At 43.7% G+C, this 18,928-nt stretch overlaps 1 protein-coding gene across 1 annotated transcript in view; it reads right to left on the reverse strand.

Moving 5' to 3' along the window:
• The window catches only part of PRKCE (protein kinase C epsilon), a 1,245,727-nt gene that overhangs the window by 6,876 nt on the left and 1,219,923 nt on the right, over positions 1 to 18,928 (reverse strand). The window contains exon 15 of the mRNA XM_078649672.1: positions 10,755 to 10,901. Within this exon, the coding sequence (XP_078505798.1) occupies positions 10,755 to 10,901 (147 nt within the window). The remainder of the gene's footprint in view (positions 1 to 10,754; positions 10,902 to 18,928) is intronic.

An 18,928-nucleotide genomic window follows, 5' to 3' on the forward strand; every position in this document is an offset into this window, starting at 1 on the left:
CCAGCGCTGTGATGAAACAGCTAAACAAAATTCCTGGTCCTAGCTGTATGCATAGCATTTCTTTGGACGAATGTATGTATATGTATGTATAAACCATTTTATAACGCGCTCTGTTACTTGGGAGTGTCCTGGCACGAATATAAGGATAAATGCCGTTATTGTGATTTCAGATTTACCCCACTGGTCTCCACCGCTGCTCTAAGTGGCCCCACCCATCAGCTACTTTCGCTTAATTGCAGATCCCTGCCCAAACATACGACCGAGATTTTCACGCTGCTAAAGGATCTTGGGCCTGAAGTTTTGCCCTCGCGGAAACATGGCTTAACCCCTGCTCAGAACCTGACACGGTCCAAGCACTTCACCCAGGATACTTAATCCAGAGGTAAGACAAAATGTCCTAAACCTAAACACCAAGCCAAAAGTACACTAGATTTGTTATTGTATTCATTCTGTTACTGCAATGAGTCCAATAAGAGGTCGTTCTTGAGATGCTTCACTCCAGAGGGTGTTATGCTTTATAGCTGCAATAAATAGCTCTGAATACTTATAGCTTGTTTTCTGGATCCTCAACTCTGCCCACTCTACTTTAGTCCATACATATCAAGATGTAAACACTTCTGTGAATCTCAGCATCCGTTGAGATTGTTCCGAATATTTTTCACAATTCCCCTGGTCTTGGTGAAAATACCCTTGACTTTAGTCTCCTCAATGAAAAGCGGTGCAGATATCTTGTCCATGGTGAGATTATCGGTATTGCTTCTCAATGTAGTCAACTACTGTAACTGCATTCTACAATTGGGAGCAGGATCAAAGGCTCCACAAACTGGACCGCCTCCTGTACTCCTATGGGGTTTAGTACTGTAACTGGACTCCTGAGTAGCCAAAGGGGATCAGGGACATATCAAGATTCTCATCTCAAATTGCTGAGTACCGAAATGAGTATCCCTTTCTTTTTTTTTTTTACTCACAGCACCTAAGATTACTACCAACCAAAATACTTAGGGATTTTGCTAATTGATGGAGAGTGAGGACATTTTGCCAGATCCTGAGACATGCTTGCACTGATTTGAAGTTACATGCCCTGCATTCTAATTTCACTCAAGTGTTATGGTTTACTCACATCTGGGATACTGCACACTGCCATCCCCCACACTCAGGTAAGAGAGGACCTCTCTAGGTTAGCATAGGTTACGGCACCTTCGGACTCTTCTTGGGGGCAGGGAGCTGTGCAGTGTCTCTCATTACAAGAAGGGGCTCCATAGTAATAGGGGGCTACATTTAGATAGTCTGAAACCCCTTAGAACGGAAGAAAGATGCACAGGCTAGTTGTAAATAGTTGACTTCATTTTATCATTGTGCTTTAGGACATGTAGACAAAATATTCCTATGGACGGGTGGCCACAATAACAGGCAATGACCTTCTTCGTTATCAGTATTTCAGGAATATTGCGACTGTGACAATATCTAATTGAATAAGTGCCAAAGAATAATGAGTTTTGTTTTTTCCAAGAAAGAGAGTAGAGGGAGGTGATCATTGTACGTTGATTGACAAATGCCTATGCTATGACTTTCAAGATCTACAAAGATCGGTTTCCAGCACCCTCAGAACTCAATAGACATGAACTGGGATGAGCTGGAAATCAGTAGCACAGAGGCTTTTGTAGCTGTGTTGGATAATATGGTGAAGCAATATTTCTGCTGCAATAACGTACGGAAAGCAGACGGCATGCGGTCTGCTCCAGAGAGTCTGATTATTGTGGTGTCCACCAATTTAGACCCTGTACAGGCTTCCTAATACCCATGGTGTTGCTGCTGAACTGAGTGACAAAGATACAAGGGGATAGGGAAGCACAAAGGCGACCAGTCTACCTGAGGTTGATTGTGAAATGCTCAAAAGGAATGAGAAGTGCTTGAGCCTCAGGAGAGCCTCCTACCTGAATCTGGCTTTGAGTGCAGGTGGCCCTGGTAGCCTTCAGTGATGGAATCTGGTCCTGATTGCAGCTGCAGACTTTAGAGTTCACTTTCCTTTGGCGTCCAAAGGGACCTGAGCAAGGCCACGGCTATGATGCAAGTGCAACAATAATAATTTTATCAGGCGAAGACTTATGGCCAGCCTAGTGGACCTAGTTTAACATGTAATTATCTTATGACTTCCTTTTATCACCCATTTTAGTGTTCAGTGATATTTTGCTGTGTGACACATTCAGTTTTTGACATGGTAATGGGTGGCTTGAGGGCAGTGCTCAGCTGTAGTTAGCATGCAGAGCTCAGGAAGGTGATTAACGAAGTGTACATGGCAATAAATACCACTACACTGTTACAGGGTTCGAAATAGAGCAGAACATATGGTTTGATGCATATTTTCTCTTACAACGCTCTAAATTAAAAATATGAATCACTTTTGCCAAATTAAGCTGCAGGTGTTGGAAAAGGGGGACAATGAATAGAACAAAGATATGTTTGAGGTGAAGTTTTCAGGGGCATTAAATCCCCATTTTCGAAGAGGCAATCTGTATTTAAGGCCCATAAGCGAACGGGCTCAATAAGGCCATGACCTGCCTTTAGTACCACCCCTTCTGCGCAGGAGAATCTGCGCACAGGCCAAAAAAACATTCTTCAAACACTCAGTAGTGAAGGGTGCATCTTTGCAAAGAACAACAACAAGTTTGGGCTGGCTCGGATGCCATTAAAATGCCTCATGTGCCACAACGACAGGGCATGTTTCAAACACTTTTCAACAGCTGGCAGACACAGAGGACTGATAGATGGTTGGAAAGTTTCACACTTGCTGGAAACCCAAACAACCTTCCAACCTAGATTTGTGTTGAAATTATGGTTAGTGCAAATGTCTATCACAGTTTGTAACTAGCTGTGAAGCTAATTTAGGCAAATTATAAATTAAACACACACACCCACACAGGCAATTGCTTATTTGATTGGCTAATAACCTTGGCACTTTCTGCTAAATGTGCCTTACATTTGGAACATGCTAGACCTGCCTAACTCCAGTAACTCGGATTCGCCCTTTTAAATGTATTTTAGTTATATGAATAGGGGATAAAGTTATGCAAGGTGACTTAAAAGTACCATTTCACGCTTTATGCCGCATAGGAATTTTTGCTCTCTGATACAGTTCAAAGGAATTACACCACACTTGACATAAATGCATGACTCTACTGAGAATGGTTCCTTTTTAGGTCAGGCTTGAAAGTGCAGCTGACACTTTGCCTTATGTTATCAACATAAAAAGAGCTTGCCAAAGGTTTGGCTTTGTCCACATGCTGATTGCCTTAGGCACAGCATTTGACTGGACAGACAGAGTGTGGTTCCACTGAAAAAGATTGTTTGTATTGCACTTTTTGCGTGGTGGGAAAGCTTATGCTCAATACATGAGGTCTGAAGTGGGTATTGTGAAAAATCAATAAACAAAGCTATACGGCTGATCTCTTTAACATGAAAAGCTATAAGAAAATGAGGCAGATGGCCTGATGTATTTATTTTGTCATGCATATGTTAAAGCCAATACGCCTCTAAATATTGATTGGTATTACAATTGTTAAAGTCAGGATACAACTATTGTGTTACATGGAATCTTAAAGAATGCTGCAGCTATTCATAGGTTTTAATGTAGGTCACCCTCCCTGCCAAAGCACGGCGGTAGAATATTTGCACGTTGATTACCCTTTTATGGGTCTAGAAGTTGGCATTCATATCTAATTACGAAGCTCTATGGGGACAGAATTTGACTGCTGTTTTATCTTCTTTTCCTTTATTATTTTAATTATTGTATGCTGTGATGTCACATACTGGAATGTACTTTTTAAGTTCTCTTATTCTTATTGTATGTATGTGTTTTATCTTTATGTGCTTTTATGACTTAAGTGTCGAATAAAGCTATTTCAATTATTTTCAGCACTCAATCGAAGAAATTTGCATAAAAGAGATGAAAGCGTCAACATTCAGGAGAGCTATTTCTTGGACCTTTGCCTCAAACTGACATAGCTGGTTCGACTTAACCGAAAGTGACGCCACTCTGTGGCGACCAAAGGATTATGTATCTCTTCTTTTCAAGTAAAACAACTTCTCAATAGAAATACCACTGAGGAAAATGAGAGGTACTGATGGTGGACTGGGAGCTAAACAAAAATATGCCCAGACCAGTCTTCTATTGTACTGAGTGCAGCAAGTAAGCCCGATTACCTCTAGGGTGATTTGGGAGGGCAAACTGGATACATGTCTACAAGAAAATTGGATATGTTCATCAGGTCTGTTTACCCGGCTGAACAGCTGATTATCCCTGTTGTCCATCCACCCATTATAGCAGCTCCTTGGTTCTCAGTCTACATTTGGCCTTCAGAGGGACCTGGAACTGCAGTGCATGCAGAAAGTCACGGGCACACAGAAATATGTTGATTCCTTTCAGAATTTAGACTATTTTGATTTTAGCCTAGTGTACTCTGCAGACACCAGGACATGAACCTTGGCAAGCTCGCTGCACATTATTAGAAGCATAATAAAAATTGTTTAACTTTTAAATATTTTGGAACCCGCTTTGATGGGAAGTTGTGTGGCACGTTCTATATCCCACACAGCCAATGCTTAGCGGGTCCAAAAATGTCTGGGCGTGCAGAACTGCAGCAATCTTGAGACTAATATGCCCTTTGACTAGCAGATAAATGCTATTTAAAGGTGCAAAGGAAAACATCAGGAACAATTGGCAATGAAAATGTTGGCACCACAGCAATCCATTTCGAGTCTCTCAGCACCCACTCTACCGCATTCACATACTGCTATTAATAGTGTGTCTTACCACCAAGGGCACCGCCTCTCCTCTCAGAAATCCACCTTACAAAACATTGAATGTAAATCGGGTCAACTAATCAAAAAAAGTCACATCCACTAGAATCCTTCTAATAACCTCTAAAAAAAGAAAAAAACGGAATTCTGGATTCATCTGATACCACAGGGACAGGGGAGTACCACAAAATGTTAAGAATGAAAAACATTTGCTTAGCCAGCATCAAGTCTATGCACTTCCAGCCAAGTGCTATGCATTTTGGTTTGCATTGTATGCATCTCTATCTCAGGAGCATCAGAAGGGTCAGTGATCTTTAGACACTTTGGACTACATTCGCAAAGATTTTACTAGGAATAGTTGCGTTTTACTTCTGTCCTAAAAGTGAAATACACCCGAATTTCCAGATTGAGTCTGTCAGTAATTCCGTTTTACTCTAGGTTTATGCGTGGGTTACTCATGTTTTGCCAGGTGTAAGATAGGTTTGCTCAAGGGAAAAAAATGCCAAACCAAAAAACAGTTTTTCCCAGGGAATATGCATGTCTTATTCATGGAAGTCACACCTAAGTATGGAGTTAGAGAAAACTACATAAAAGAAATGCTTTTTTAATCAGGCCCGGATATTCAGGAGGAATATATAGCTCAGAAAGGCCGCGAAAGACACAACTACTCAGAGTGAAATCTTTGTGAATAGGGCCCCTGTAGGGGAAGAGCCAGAACACCTCACAACAGGCACAATCTCTCTAAATACAGCTGTGTTGGGTTTTGTGGTGGCTGTGCATTCTCTATTTTATGTGGATTTCTGTAGGATATGGGTAAGAATGACTTCTTGTTTTTTAAGTGATTATTTGAACCCCCAAAACCATGTTAACTTAATTGCAAATGATGTTGTGCCCGAGCCCACATAATTAAACTAGCTGCGAGGCCCGGTCGGAAAACTTTTGCACTAATGGACAATCTTTAAAAAAAAAAGTTGCCATCTACTATGGAAACAAAGATGCCAACTTTACAGGCTGCTAAGGATAAATTCAATAGAGATGTTCTTGTTTGAAAATTGTAAGTGCATAGTAAATCAATGTAATAGGATTATTTCCTTAAATGTTATTTATGATAGCAAAACTAAACATGGTTGTGTGAGACACTGTAATAAAAAAGGCTGGTTAAATTAGAAATCATTCCTAGCACCATTCTATCAACAGAAATGTCCATAATAGTTACCATGAGTAATGTCAGGAATTTCGGTGTCATTGGCAAAATTACATTTTGCAGCTTTTGCCCCCCTCCCCACCTTACAGAAGGGAGCACCTCCACTGTTGGTGGTGCTCTGGACAGCCTTTCTTAACTTGCGAGAGCTTACACTTTGCACTTGATCTCTCCCCTACCACCACTTTTTCTGGTATTTTACTCTACCGCCCACCGGGTTCCCTGAATAATTTTATCACTCAAATTACTGATCTCACTGCCAACGCAGTCTTGACCTCATCTAACCTCACCCTGCTTGGGGATTTTAACATCCATTCAGATGACCCCCAGGATATGGCAGCTAATAACTTGCGTGCCAACATGCAAGCGTTAGACCTCTGCCAGAGAGGCCATCAGGCGACCCACAAGAAGGGACATCTCCTTGATCACATATACAGTAATACCAACCTTAATGTAGAGTCCCCTGTTCCACTGCCTTGGACTGATCATTTTTTGATACCGTTCACCTGGCTTTCTAACTCCTGTTCCCCCCGTGAGGCCTCTACCAAGTACATGGGCAGGAAATGGTCCTCACTTCCCCTCACCGACTGGACATTGGCTCTCACTCAAGACCCCCCGAGAAGGGCCTTGACCCCTGCCTCTGCTTCTAGCAACTTTGATCACTGGATCTCCAGCACCCTAGACCGAGTTCTTCCCAAACGCCCCTGTAAACTCATCAGAAGACCTAAAGTTGCACCCTGGTACACTCCTGCTCTGAGGTTATTAAAGCTTGACTGCCGCAAACTAGAGAGAGCGTGGAGGAAGGACCATTCTCTGTCTAGGAAAGATGATTATAGGTCCGCAATAAGGCTCTATAAATCAGAGATTAAATTGGCGCAAACCTCCTTCTACGAAGGGAAAATTAGTGCTGCAGCCAACGCGCCTAGGGAAATCTTTAGGATAGCCAAGTCCCTTATTTCACCCCCGGCTGAGCGTCCTACTGCTGAAGGGGCACAAGACCGCGGTAATGAGCTAGCTGCCTTCTTCTCCAAGAAAATTTCGACCATATACTCTTCTTTTAGTAATCCTACGGTCAACGCCCCCTCCGTCCCATCTAAGCCAGCTGATTCTCCGGCTCTCTGCAAACTGGATATAATTCCGCTTCTTGATGCCGGCAGCCTGGATAGATTAATTTCTAAAGTTTCTTCCGGGTCTCCCAATGACCCGGCACCCCCCCGGATCCTTGTCAAGGCACTGGACGTTATTCGTCCTGTCATCCTGGAAGCCTTGAACACCTCCATCGTGGCCAGGTCGGTCCCACTCCCCTGGAAGTGCGCCATGGTGAGGGCGCTTCTCAAGAAGCCCTCCCTGGACCAGAGCAACTTGTCCAACTATCGCCCCATTTCGTTGCTCCCCTGGCTGAGTAAACTGCTGGAGAGGCACGCCAACAATATCTTAACAGACTATTTGGAGTCCAACTGTCTGTTGCGTGCCTCCCAGACAGGTTTTCGCCCTCAACATGGCACAGAAACCGCTATGTTAGCGGTTACAGAGGAAGCAAGAACGACTTTGGATCGGGGAGGAAAGGTGGCCATTATCCTGTTAGACCTTAGCGCCGCGTTCGACACGGTGAACCATGCCACGCTATTACACCGACTGGCGGGCATGGGCGTGTCGGGCGCGGCTCTAGACTGGCTTACCTCCTTTCTGAGTGAGCGCTTTTTCCAGGTCTTCGAGGGTGAGATAGTCTCTCCCAAACACCCTCTCAGGTGTGGGGTCCCTCAGGGCTCCTCCCTGAGCCCGACCCTCTTTAACGCCTACATGGAACCTCTGGACAGGATAGTCCATCGCTTTGGTGTGCGTATAGTCACCTACGCGGATGACACGCAGCTTGTGGTCTCGTTAGACCACGCAGATGGATCATCCGACACCTTAGGCCCCTGTCTAGAGGCTGTTGCCAGATGGATGCAAGCCTCCTGTTTGAAGCTTAACGGGGAGAAGACAGACATCATTCTACTCGGAAATCCCTCCCCGTCTGCTCTTGCACCCATCTGGCCACCATGTCTTGGCGCTCCTCCTGCCCCCAAGTCCCAGATAAAGAGCCTCGGGATCTGGCTTGACACCGCCCTTGATTTCTCGGTCCAGGCTACTAAGACTGCCGCCACTTGCTTTGGACTAATGAGGATGCTCCGGCGGGTGCTCCCTTTGCTCCCTTTCCAGGCAAGGAGGACCATGGTCCAGGCCCTGATTCTCTCTCGCCTGGATTATGGGAATGCTCTCTACCTAGGAGCACCGGCTTCGGTACTGCAGAGGCTTCAGGTCACACAAAACAGTGCGGCCCGCCTACTGTTCAATCTCTCCCGTCGGCAGTCGGCGAGGAAGGCTCTGAAAGACCTCCACTGGCTCCCAATGGCTGCCAGAGTGCAGTTTAAAGCTTTGTGCATTATGCACAAATCCTTTCACCGTGTAGGCCCAGCGATTCTGCACCCTTTGGTCACGCCTTATGTCCCAGCACGCCCCCTTCGGTCTGGTACCTTGCAGCTGGCCACCTCCTCTAAAATTAACAAAGCCCGTTGGGGTGGCCGCTCTTTTTCCCATTCGGCGACCAGACTTTGGAATGCCCTCCCCTTTGCCATCCGAGGAAATAGCAACCTCCTCTCATTCAGAAAGGCCTTGAAAACGCATTTGTTTGCTAAATCCTGCTGATCTGCCCCGAGCCTGCGCTAAACCATTTTATCTTCAAGCGCTGCGAGGCCCTAGGGCAGTTATGCGCTATACAAATGCAATTTTTCATTTCATTTCATTTCATTTCATCTATTGGTAGCACTACTTTTATCTGAAGCACCATTTCTAATCAAATGGTTACACTCTAAAGAAAGCATAATCCATTTCAAGAAAAACAATAAGAACACATGTAATCCCTACTAAAGACCTGGGTGTGAAGCATATTAATCAATCTGCAATCATGTTTTGTTCTGACAGGACAACCTCAGATTAGGGAGTATAATCCCCAGCTGGTAGCAGACAAAAAGTAATTAATAGTACTAAATTGTCAATATTCTGCTAGTTAACTCTTGCATAACTACCACTACCCTTCAAAAGCATATTTAACGCAGTATTCCACCATGAAGACACTGATAGAACAAAATGGATGCAGAAGAAAATATTGCAGCCCTGTGCACCGATGGGTGAGAGGCAATAGAACAATCAGCATATCTCTTCCCAAGAACAACATGGAAATTCAGTGCAGGAAGCTCAGGACATCAGATGGAGAGCCCAAATAAGAATTTATCCCAAATCGACAATGGGAAAATGTCACCATTCTTTGTTTCAACTCTTCATGGACTTCTGATGAATCATTCTCCCCTCACATAATTTAGCCGATTGCGTTGTCACCTAGCAGTTGGTCTTGCATGATCTCAATCTTTAACTTCCCAGGACAGCTAAAAATTGGTGCTTGTCATACCTTGGTTAGACAAAGCTATGGCTGATTCCTCTTCTCCTTCCAACATTACCCGGTGTGGAAGTTCCTATTCCTTTCATGAACAGACTCATGTTTAACAGGTTCAAGCATGCACTATCTCTCCTGAATTCACTTCTATAAGTCTACCATCAAGTTCATGCCTGTCTCCAGCATTGTCTCTCCAGCTCATCACAACTACTTCTCAATTAATATTCTTTCTGCTTTTCCTCTGCTTATGAAAGAGTTGACTATTTCTTCATGCTCTTGATCCTCACTTCCTTGTTATATGTGGTTAATCCCTAAAGTGGTGCTTTCCATACCTTAATAATGGGTGTTTTGGAGTGTGCTGTGGCTTCTCAATCTCCTTGCCCCCCCCCCTCACAACCCATTTATAAAAGAGTCAAAGTTCTGGAATTACTACAGGCATCTTTTAACACTCAAGGATGTTATAACCCCCAAAGACTTCTCATTTTATCGATATACACTTATAATCCTCTCCGTCCCTTATTTCACACCCCAGCTACTATTATCTCACAGCCATCAATCACTGAGTGGAGTTTCCCTTTTCAATTTTAAAATCTTATGAAAAGGTGGTCCTTGCTTCTATATTCAACATACCCCACCCGCCAAACATTTCCATCACTTTTCCTCTGACACCTTGAAATCTTCACGCTCTGTTAGAAATATAGGAATACAATTCACCTCTGATCAAAGTCCTTAGTCACTTGTTACATCCCACATCACAGTTGCCCACTTTCACCTGTTTTGAATATGGAAAATGTACTAATTTCTAGCATCCAATGTAGCCAAATTCATGATAAATGCACAAGCCTTCCGAAAAATGGATTACAGCAAAAGCTTACAGATCAAATTGCCCACATATGCATTTTTGTTCCCTAAGACAAACTTATCAATTTCAACCAACAGACATTCTTTAACAGGCCTATGTGCTCACCCACCTTGGAGTAAACAATATGTAGTCTGACTTGTGCTAGGTACAGGGTGAAGTTTTAAGTACTCCCCTAGTCCACAAAGCTATTCAAGACTCGGCTCCTCAGCAGCAAATGGTTACTTTAACTTTATGACAATACAAACCTTAAAGCTAATTAGGTCAGTACTATGAAATGCCTCTTAAGAGCCACAAAAAAAGTCTCAAGGCCCGCCTTCTAGCACTGGAAAGACCTACCTCCTGAATGTCTAATGTTCCTACCTATAAACAGTCTCTGCTGAATGCGTTCTATCAAGTTTATAGAAATAAACACAAGATTGAACTGCCAGCATTAGCCCACACTGACTTATCCAACTAGGACTTACAATCCGAGGCTTGAAGGGAGGCTTGATTTTCTTTTCTTCCAGAAGATTCCAATCTATCTCCTTGAAAAAGGCATGCTGTTTGATGGCCTCCTCCAAACCTTGTGCAGGAATGCAGCCTAGCCGCTTGTTGGGGTTTTTCGTCATAAACTAGGAAAAAAAGAGAGACAACGCATTATTGACCAATGACAACAAAAGGAGACAAAACTAGCAAACATCAGAAAACCTAGGAAGTCAAAACAAGGTATGTATCTATAGCCATTCCTCCCAACACAGCTTCAAATCAGACAACAGATGATCCAATTCTTAATCAGAAGTAAGTTAAATTTTCACTGCCAGCGTGGATAAGGGACAGCACGTCAAGAATCATCTTTGGAGTAAGAGTTGAGAGCACAACTCTGAATCTTCAGTATCACGAGATGAATTGGTGCATTATTTTATTACTATTTTTTTAGTTCGCTTTTTGTACAAGATGAACCCTAACCTCACGAGGCTCACGGCATCTATCCTCACTTAAAATAAAGTTTCCATGCTTTGAACATCAGAGAAACAACTTTGAAGTTAAAACCAGGGTTAAAATGGAATGTTCTGTCTGCAGAAGGCCCGATTTTGGGCACCATTTTGCAAAGTTCGCACTCTAGTCTTGCACTAATGAGCAGCTTGTTAAGGCCTTATAAAGCAAGGCAGCTGTGTGGCTGCGCAGCGGGTGCCCTGCTACCAAACCATAGGTGCACCAATGGCAAGCCCGTCGGCACCGGTGCACCGGCCACGCACCACGCCAGCCATGTTACCTCTTTTGCCACAGTGTGGAGTATCCTGTGCGTAGGTCAGCTAAACAAGGGAAAGGCTGTTGGCGATTGGGCTGGGCTGTAGGCAAATGGAGTCCCACGTGGTGTTGAATGAGTTTCCCTGGGAACTCCGGAGGATGACATCACATTTTTATGAGTAGCCTGCACATGGAGGGGTTAGGTTATGTAATGGATGTAGATAGTTTACTACTTTCAAAATATGAGGAAGCGTCTGCTGGGGAGGTACTTAGGAAGAAAGTCATGCAGAGTGGGGATAGTGTAAACTGAAGAGAGAAAGGCATACTGAGAAACCAATTGAATGTCGCCTGTTAAATGCCTGGTCAACAGTTAAACATGATTCGGAAATCCAAGACCTATTATGGGAGGGGCCATTTGATATATTATGATCATTGAAACCCGGCTGAATGATATGTGTGCTCTACATCTTAGTGCCACATGTCCATCTGGTTTTAACATCATACATCGAGCTCGCCCATGGTACTAGTGAGGGGGGTGGGGGTGGGGGTGATCACCTTTCGAGATAGGTTTACCCTGATGAAGCTTCAATCTTCAAAGTTAGCTTAGGTGAAACACTTAGGTTTCACTTTTTCGTCCTAGAAAACCACCAAAGTAAGTGGGCTGATTTGTTACTGCCCACCGGGGACTTCAGAACACTTCTGTGATCCCTTCTTAGACCTGGTACTTCCACTCTCCCTAACACACACAGACCTCTTTGTAGCTGGAGCTTTAATGTATGGCAGGAAACCTTCTCAGCACGGCAGTTGAGAAGTTTCTTGCTAGCAAGGCTATATTTGGTTTGTACTTGTTGCTATCATGCACAGTAAGGGGCATATGCTAGATCTTTGCAGCCATAAATCCTATAGAGGCCAAAAAACGTCATCTCTCTAGTCTGGTCAGAGCATTGGCTAGCTCCTTTCAGGCTCTTAGTGCCATAGTGGCGTAACACAGGCCCCACAGCCCCCTCAGCACTATACTCTGGCTGGAGAGCTCCTGATTGAGTCTGCAGGGGGCCCCCTCAGGTTTTGTTACGCCAGTGATGCCATATATTTGTCGTAAATATCAGACACTTTCCAGTCCACCATAAAAGCATCAGAAGTTGCATCTGTCGGCCAAACTATCTATCTCAGCCCAAATACAATGGCTAAAACAGAACAAGCCTGCCCCAATATCGAGTTCAGCAGAGGTGGGCTACTCAGGCTACAAGACCTGTCTGGAAGATATACTTAATGATATTCTTCCATATAGAGTGTTCAAGAAAACAAGAGTTACTCTGTCAGCCCCATAGTATTCATCTTCCCTGAGGGAGCCCTCACTATGCTGCAAGAAACTGGAGAGTCTCTGGAAGGTGGACTATAGCAGCATTGTGAGGGACAAATTTAAAGAGGCATTGTAAAAGGTAGGTATTTGCCGCGTAAGCAGCCTACTATATGGCCAAAGTTCTAGATGCGGAAAACTCCTCAAAAGGAAATGTTTTCTATTGTTCATCAATTCACCACTCCAATGTGCATTGGAAATAAAAAGTCTAACTCTCAAGAGCTTGCAGACTGGCTGTCGGATTTCTTTGATGACAAAATTACTACCATCTTGGAAACACTAAAACCTTAGAGGAGACAGTTGTTGGCCCTCCACTACCACATTTGGGGCTGAAGGATCTCAGTATGGCTCCAAAGCGGGATGAGGTGTGCTCTAACAATTATTTTGAAAATAGGCGCCATTAACATCCTTTAATTTGATGGCTCTCACACTAGCTTTAAAGTCTGGATCCCCATTAGATCCTCTGCCACCTGCCATGTAAAAAGCAGCAGCAGAGGTCCTTGGTCCACCACTACTGGACATCTGTAATAACTCACTTAACAGTGGGATTCTTCCTGTGGAGTGGAAACAGACCTTAGTGGTGCGGCTCCTAAAAAAAGCTACTGCGGACTCTGATAAACTGGTACACTACCAACCTATTTCCATCCTGCCTTTTGCTGGAAAACCTGTGGAAAAACATTAACATTTTATCATCTTGCTGAGACATCCAAGTCTGGGTTTTGCCTGTTTCACAGCAGAGATACAGCCTTTGCAACAGTGATTGACATAGCGGACCAAGCGCAATGTGGGGCCTTAGAGCTAGTCGATCTACCCGCAGCATTTGATGCAGTGTCTCATGACAGCTTACTATCTAGGTTGAAAGAGAGTGCCATAATAGGAAAGGCACTTGAATGTTGTAGATCGTTTCTACAAGGGAGATCACAAGCAGTCTTCCTACCACCCTGTATGTCTGAGTTTAAATATGTGAGTCAAAGACTGCCACAGGGATCAACTTTGGGTCTGACTTTTTTTTGAACATATACACATCTGCTAACAGGTGAAACTAAAAAAATCTTTTGGTCTCTGTGAGATGAATTACGAAGATGACACCCAGTTGATTATCACACTGGGTGAAGCAGCTGAAAACCCACTGGAACCATTTGCCAACATATGGCTGAATGACCAGAGTGATTACAAGTTATGTTATGTTACATACATTTATAGCACGCACAGCTACTCATGAGTATCCCGGCTCGTGAGTATTAAATTACCTAACATTCAACTCAGACAAAACTGAAGTGCTGTGGGTGAGATAGCCCTATATCCATGATCTTATGCCACCAGACGTTTGGCCTACTTCCAGGACCTCTTCTCCTTCACCTGCAAAAACTGCAAACAACCTAGGGATACAAATGTACTAAGAGCTCTTTTTAGAGTGCCAAATTAGTCACCTTGCATCCAATGCTTCTTCCTTTTAAAACAGCTGAAAAATGTCCTGCCTCATTGTAACTCCCTCTTTTTAGATCTTTAAAAGAAACTACAAAGAATATGAAACGTGGATGCCAAGTTAGCGCCTGTTAGTCAGCACTTGTTTGACCAGGTTCTTCTTTGACCAGTGCCCTCAAAGCTGTCAGTGGGAAAAAGGGTGATTGTTTCGTTCACTTTGTCAAGTCTATAAGGCTATCCACCTTAGTGGTCCTAATTATTTGGAGGTGAAGTTCCATTAGTACATTCTGGCTCACCATTTATAATCAGGTGGAGCTAATTTGGTAGTGGTTCCTCGCTACAAACATGTTCATGTGGAGGGGATATCCTTTACAAAATTTGCCTCAAAGCTTTTGAATAAGCTCCCAGTGGCTCTGTGTCTTTCGCCCAACCTTCTCAAATTCAGAAGGGCCTCAAAAACCTGGCTTTTCCTATGGAACAGCTGATGGGTAATATGCAGGGATTCCGCTACTTTTTGAAGTTACATTGAAGGCACTGTACATCCAACTAAGTGAGGGGCCCAATAGCTCAACCCTCCTATCATGATGGAGGGCCATGGGCCTGCTGGACTGAAACTGATAGGTGAGCTGTTATCACCAGTACTTACTGATACCTGTGTTGAGAGAAATCTCATTTAGTGTGTTCGGCAGTGTCATGGATAAGCTCCGGAGGGATTTTTTTAAGGGTGGACATGAGGGGAGTGCTTAGCCTTCTGCAGTGGGACTTGGCAGACGGTAGGGCTGACAAGCTTCCTACACGGTTGATCTAATGTGATTTCTGTAACTGCCATTTGCATTACGCCTATGATGACTGTTGTTCCAAAAGTGGAGAATTCTGAACTGATGTCCCTACTGCACTTGGAAATGTTAATAAAAAGAGTAATTAAAAAAAAAACTGGCTTTTAAGAATGAGTTGGCTCCATAATATCGCTTATACCTTCCAAGTACTACCCACAGTCATCTAGGGCCGTCTGTTTTCTTCATCTTTGTTATTCTCTCTTTCCTGCTAGCATTCCCAGAACCAGGACACCCAATGGGGTAGCAGCCGTGCTTTATAAAATTGTTAACATAACATAACATACACTGTATGTTTAAATCTATTCAATAACATAAAAAATAATGTCGCTGTACCATAGTGGTTGCATACCCACAACAGCCTTACTACAACAAGCTGAGTGTGGACCAAAAATAACAAAATGTGCATTTATCGGTACTGATAGCCATCCTGGTGATGCCAAATAGATAGTAAAACATTCCACTGATAAGGTCAGACTACTCTAATTAAAAAAATAGCACCTCTGCGGCTTCCCACAATCTCCCCTTACCATTCCCTTGCCTTTGTCGCTAAATGAAAATTGCTGGACAACCAGTTGACACCAACATTCATGGCTGTCAGACCTGGCACCATTGGCATGGGTCTCTCCTAAATTTTTTCCTTTGCCTCCTGTGTTTTTGCTGTGTGTTGGACTTGGTTTGCTGGTCTAGATCCTTTGGGCACTTTGTCACTGCTGTTCAGTGCCAAAGTGCAAGTGCTCCCTTTGTAAATTGTTGTTATGGATTGGTGATTCCATGATTGGCATATTTGATTTACTAGTCAGACCCTAGTACAGTGCACTGTGTGTACCCAGGGCCTGTAAATCAAATGCTGCTAGTGAGCTGCAGCACTGATTGTGCCACCCACAGAAGCAGACTGCGTGCAGTCTGGTACTGCCATGTCAACTTGGCAAGTGCACACACTTGCCAGTCCCTAACCTTCCCTTTTCTTGCATGTTAGTCGCTCCTAAGGTAGGCCCAAGGTACCCCTGTGGGCAGCGTGCATTGTATGTGAAAGGGAGGATATGCCCTGATGTGTGTGGTATGTCCTGATAGTGAAATACTGCCAATTTCGTTTTTGTCACTATTGCAAGGCTACCTGCTCCCACAGGATAGAATGGGGAGTTTGTTTATAATATCTTATAAGCAGAACTACCCCTGGGAACAAGGTAGGAAAATAAAGTTTGATATGCCTGAACTCCGAATGTTTAAATGCATCTTTTAGTGAGGGTGATTTTTACATTCTGTGTTTGAAAATACTACTTTTAGAAAGTAGGTGTTTTCTTGCTTGACCATCCAGTGAGCCACTGCTAAGTTTGTGTATTGCATGTCTGACTCTGGATGACAGTGGCTCCAGGGAACCTGAAGGGCTGAATAGACCTAGGCTGCATTTAGAGTAGTGGGAGGAGATTTCCTTTCACCTGAATGGCCTGGTCTGCCTTCCACAATGCTGTCTCCACCTCCTGCCAGGAAGCTGCACCAGTGAGGATAGAACTGGTTTTGGCTAGGTACAGATACTCGCTGCCTTCGGAGAACAAATGATTTTACTGTATAAAAAGAGAGGGGCCCAGACCCCAGACTTTTAGACCACTTCTGGGAAATTAAGAGGAACCTTTGCCAAGGAGAAGAGCTGGAGAAGCTGAGGAGGAATACTGCCCCTGTGCTGTTTGGTCTCTGGGGTTGGCCTGCAGTGGCTACTTGCTGCCAAAGAAATGAGAAAAAACTTTGATGTTGCTGTGTCTCCTGCTTGAAAAAGATCTCCAAGGGCTTGAAACTGAGCTTGACTCCTGTTCTGAAGTCTCAGGGAAACAAAGACTTCACCACCAGCTCCCCTGAACTGCCTTGCTGGGAGTTCTGACCTGTAAAGAGGTATCTGCTGTTGTTCTGGACCTCTAGAGAACTGTTTACCGCTGGGAGCTGGAAAATCAATGCAACATTGAGAAACATGACACATTCGTACCTGTTTACGATGCATTGCCGAAGAAACTGTTGCAGCGCCTGCTGTGGCTGAAGAAATCACTGCATGCTGCACCGAGTGCAACGATCTCCGAAGTCCGAGATCACTGCATCGATCACGACGCATTCCCTTCTGGGCAGATGCAAGAATTCATGCATTGTCCCGGATCATTGCATCGAGGCTCCAAGTTTGTCGCATCGTTGGGGGATGCAGTAAGACACAGACACATCACCCCCCCCTTGCAGTAGGAAATCGACGCATCAACTCCTCTCCGGTAAGGAACCGACACATCAACTTCCCTGCGCACAGTAAGGAACCGATGCATCACCTCCCCCAGAGCAAGGAACCAACACATCATCTTCCCTGAGTGTAAGGAACCGACGCATCACCTTCCCTTCAGCCCATGTTTGCTTGTCATTCATTGTAAGCTACATAATTAGAGCTGAAGAAAGAGAAGCAACGTTCTGTTTTAATTGATTTAAACGGCTGCTTCAATTAAGCTCCTTGACCTGAACAGCCTTTCACCTACGCTGCTGGGAGCAGGCATTGTGACATCAGAACTCGACTGTAATAACTTATAATAGTACAGTTATTTATAATTAGTGACGACTGCTTCACTAGTCACCAATTATAAGGAAATTAGAGACATGCATTTTGACAGGGATTACAGAAACCCAGGTATTATAAATACCATGTATCCATGCCTTGAATATCAGATATTGAGCTTTGGCAAAATTATAATACAGCTAAATAAAAATCAGATACTATACGTTTAGAGCCATATTTGTGCATGTGTTTGCATAATGTTTAGTTACAGTGTAATCGTGGGGTCATGTGGTATGAGTGCACATGTTAGATTATTGTGGTGCTGTGGACTGAGTAGATGATAGTTGTAGGAAAAAAACAGTTAGGGAGACTGAGAAAGTGGGCCATAATGTTACCACTATCCTTGAATGAAGATGCTAACTGGACATCACCAATCAAAAATGATGACAAGAGGTGAACAAACAAAGCCTGGTAGCAGCTGGCATCTCTAAGAGCTATACTTTAACAATAAGGAACTTCACAAGAAGAGAAGTCGCCCACCTGAAAATGGTCATTCATGTGTGTGGACAGTCTAGTGTTCATGGTACAGTTTTCTACACAACTCAACTGTTCATAAAAAACAACCCACATGTACTGTGGCAGTGTTTAGTTAGCCCACTGAGATGCCTACAATTTACAGGTCATTGATTATCATTACCTCTCATGAAAGGTAAGAGGAACTGAAATGTAACATCAGCATGCCCCAACTGTGCCGCCCATCAGTGTTCAATCGCCCCATCACATATTTAAGTCTTTGGTGTTCTCATCCTTTCTGCACCTCACAGTGTCCTACTCGCTTTACCATAAAACACCTGTGTGCATTATGCTTACCACTCATTCTCCAGCTCCAGCGGGTATAGAAATGGGTGGTTGTTTAGCACAAACACTGTTGAAATCAGCATAAAAAGCAGTACCAAGTAAGCCATTTAGGACATTGCCCCAGAAAATATAACTTGACAAAACTTAATGCCCGGATGCTGCCACATTTTTTAAGTATATATTTGACGATCCTTTTGGCTAGGGATTTCTTTGGGAAATATTTCTCAAATGGGGGTGGTCCTTTGCATTTAGCACTCTTTTGGTTAAGCATTGATGGGGAATACATGATGTTTTTCTGTGTTAAAAAGATTACATGCATGTTCCCAGCAGAATAAATTCTGTCTGCTCCCAGTAGAATAAATTCTGTCTTGAAGTCACATGGTTAATGCATTTCCAGGAGACCATGTTTGTGGATGA

The sequence above is a fragment of the Lissotriton helveticus genome, chromosome 6 (assembly GCF_964261635.1).
Source record: "Lissotriton helveticus chromosome 6, aLisHel1.1, whole genome shotgun sequence".
Taxonomy (NCBI): domain Eukaryota; kingdom Metazoa; phylum Chordata; class Amphibia; order Caudata; family Salamandridae; genus Lissotriton; species Lissotriton helveticus.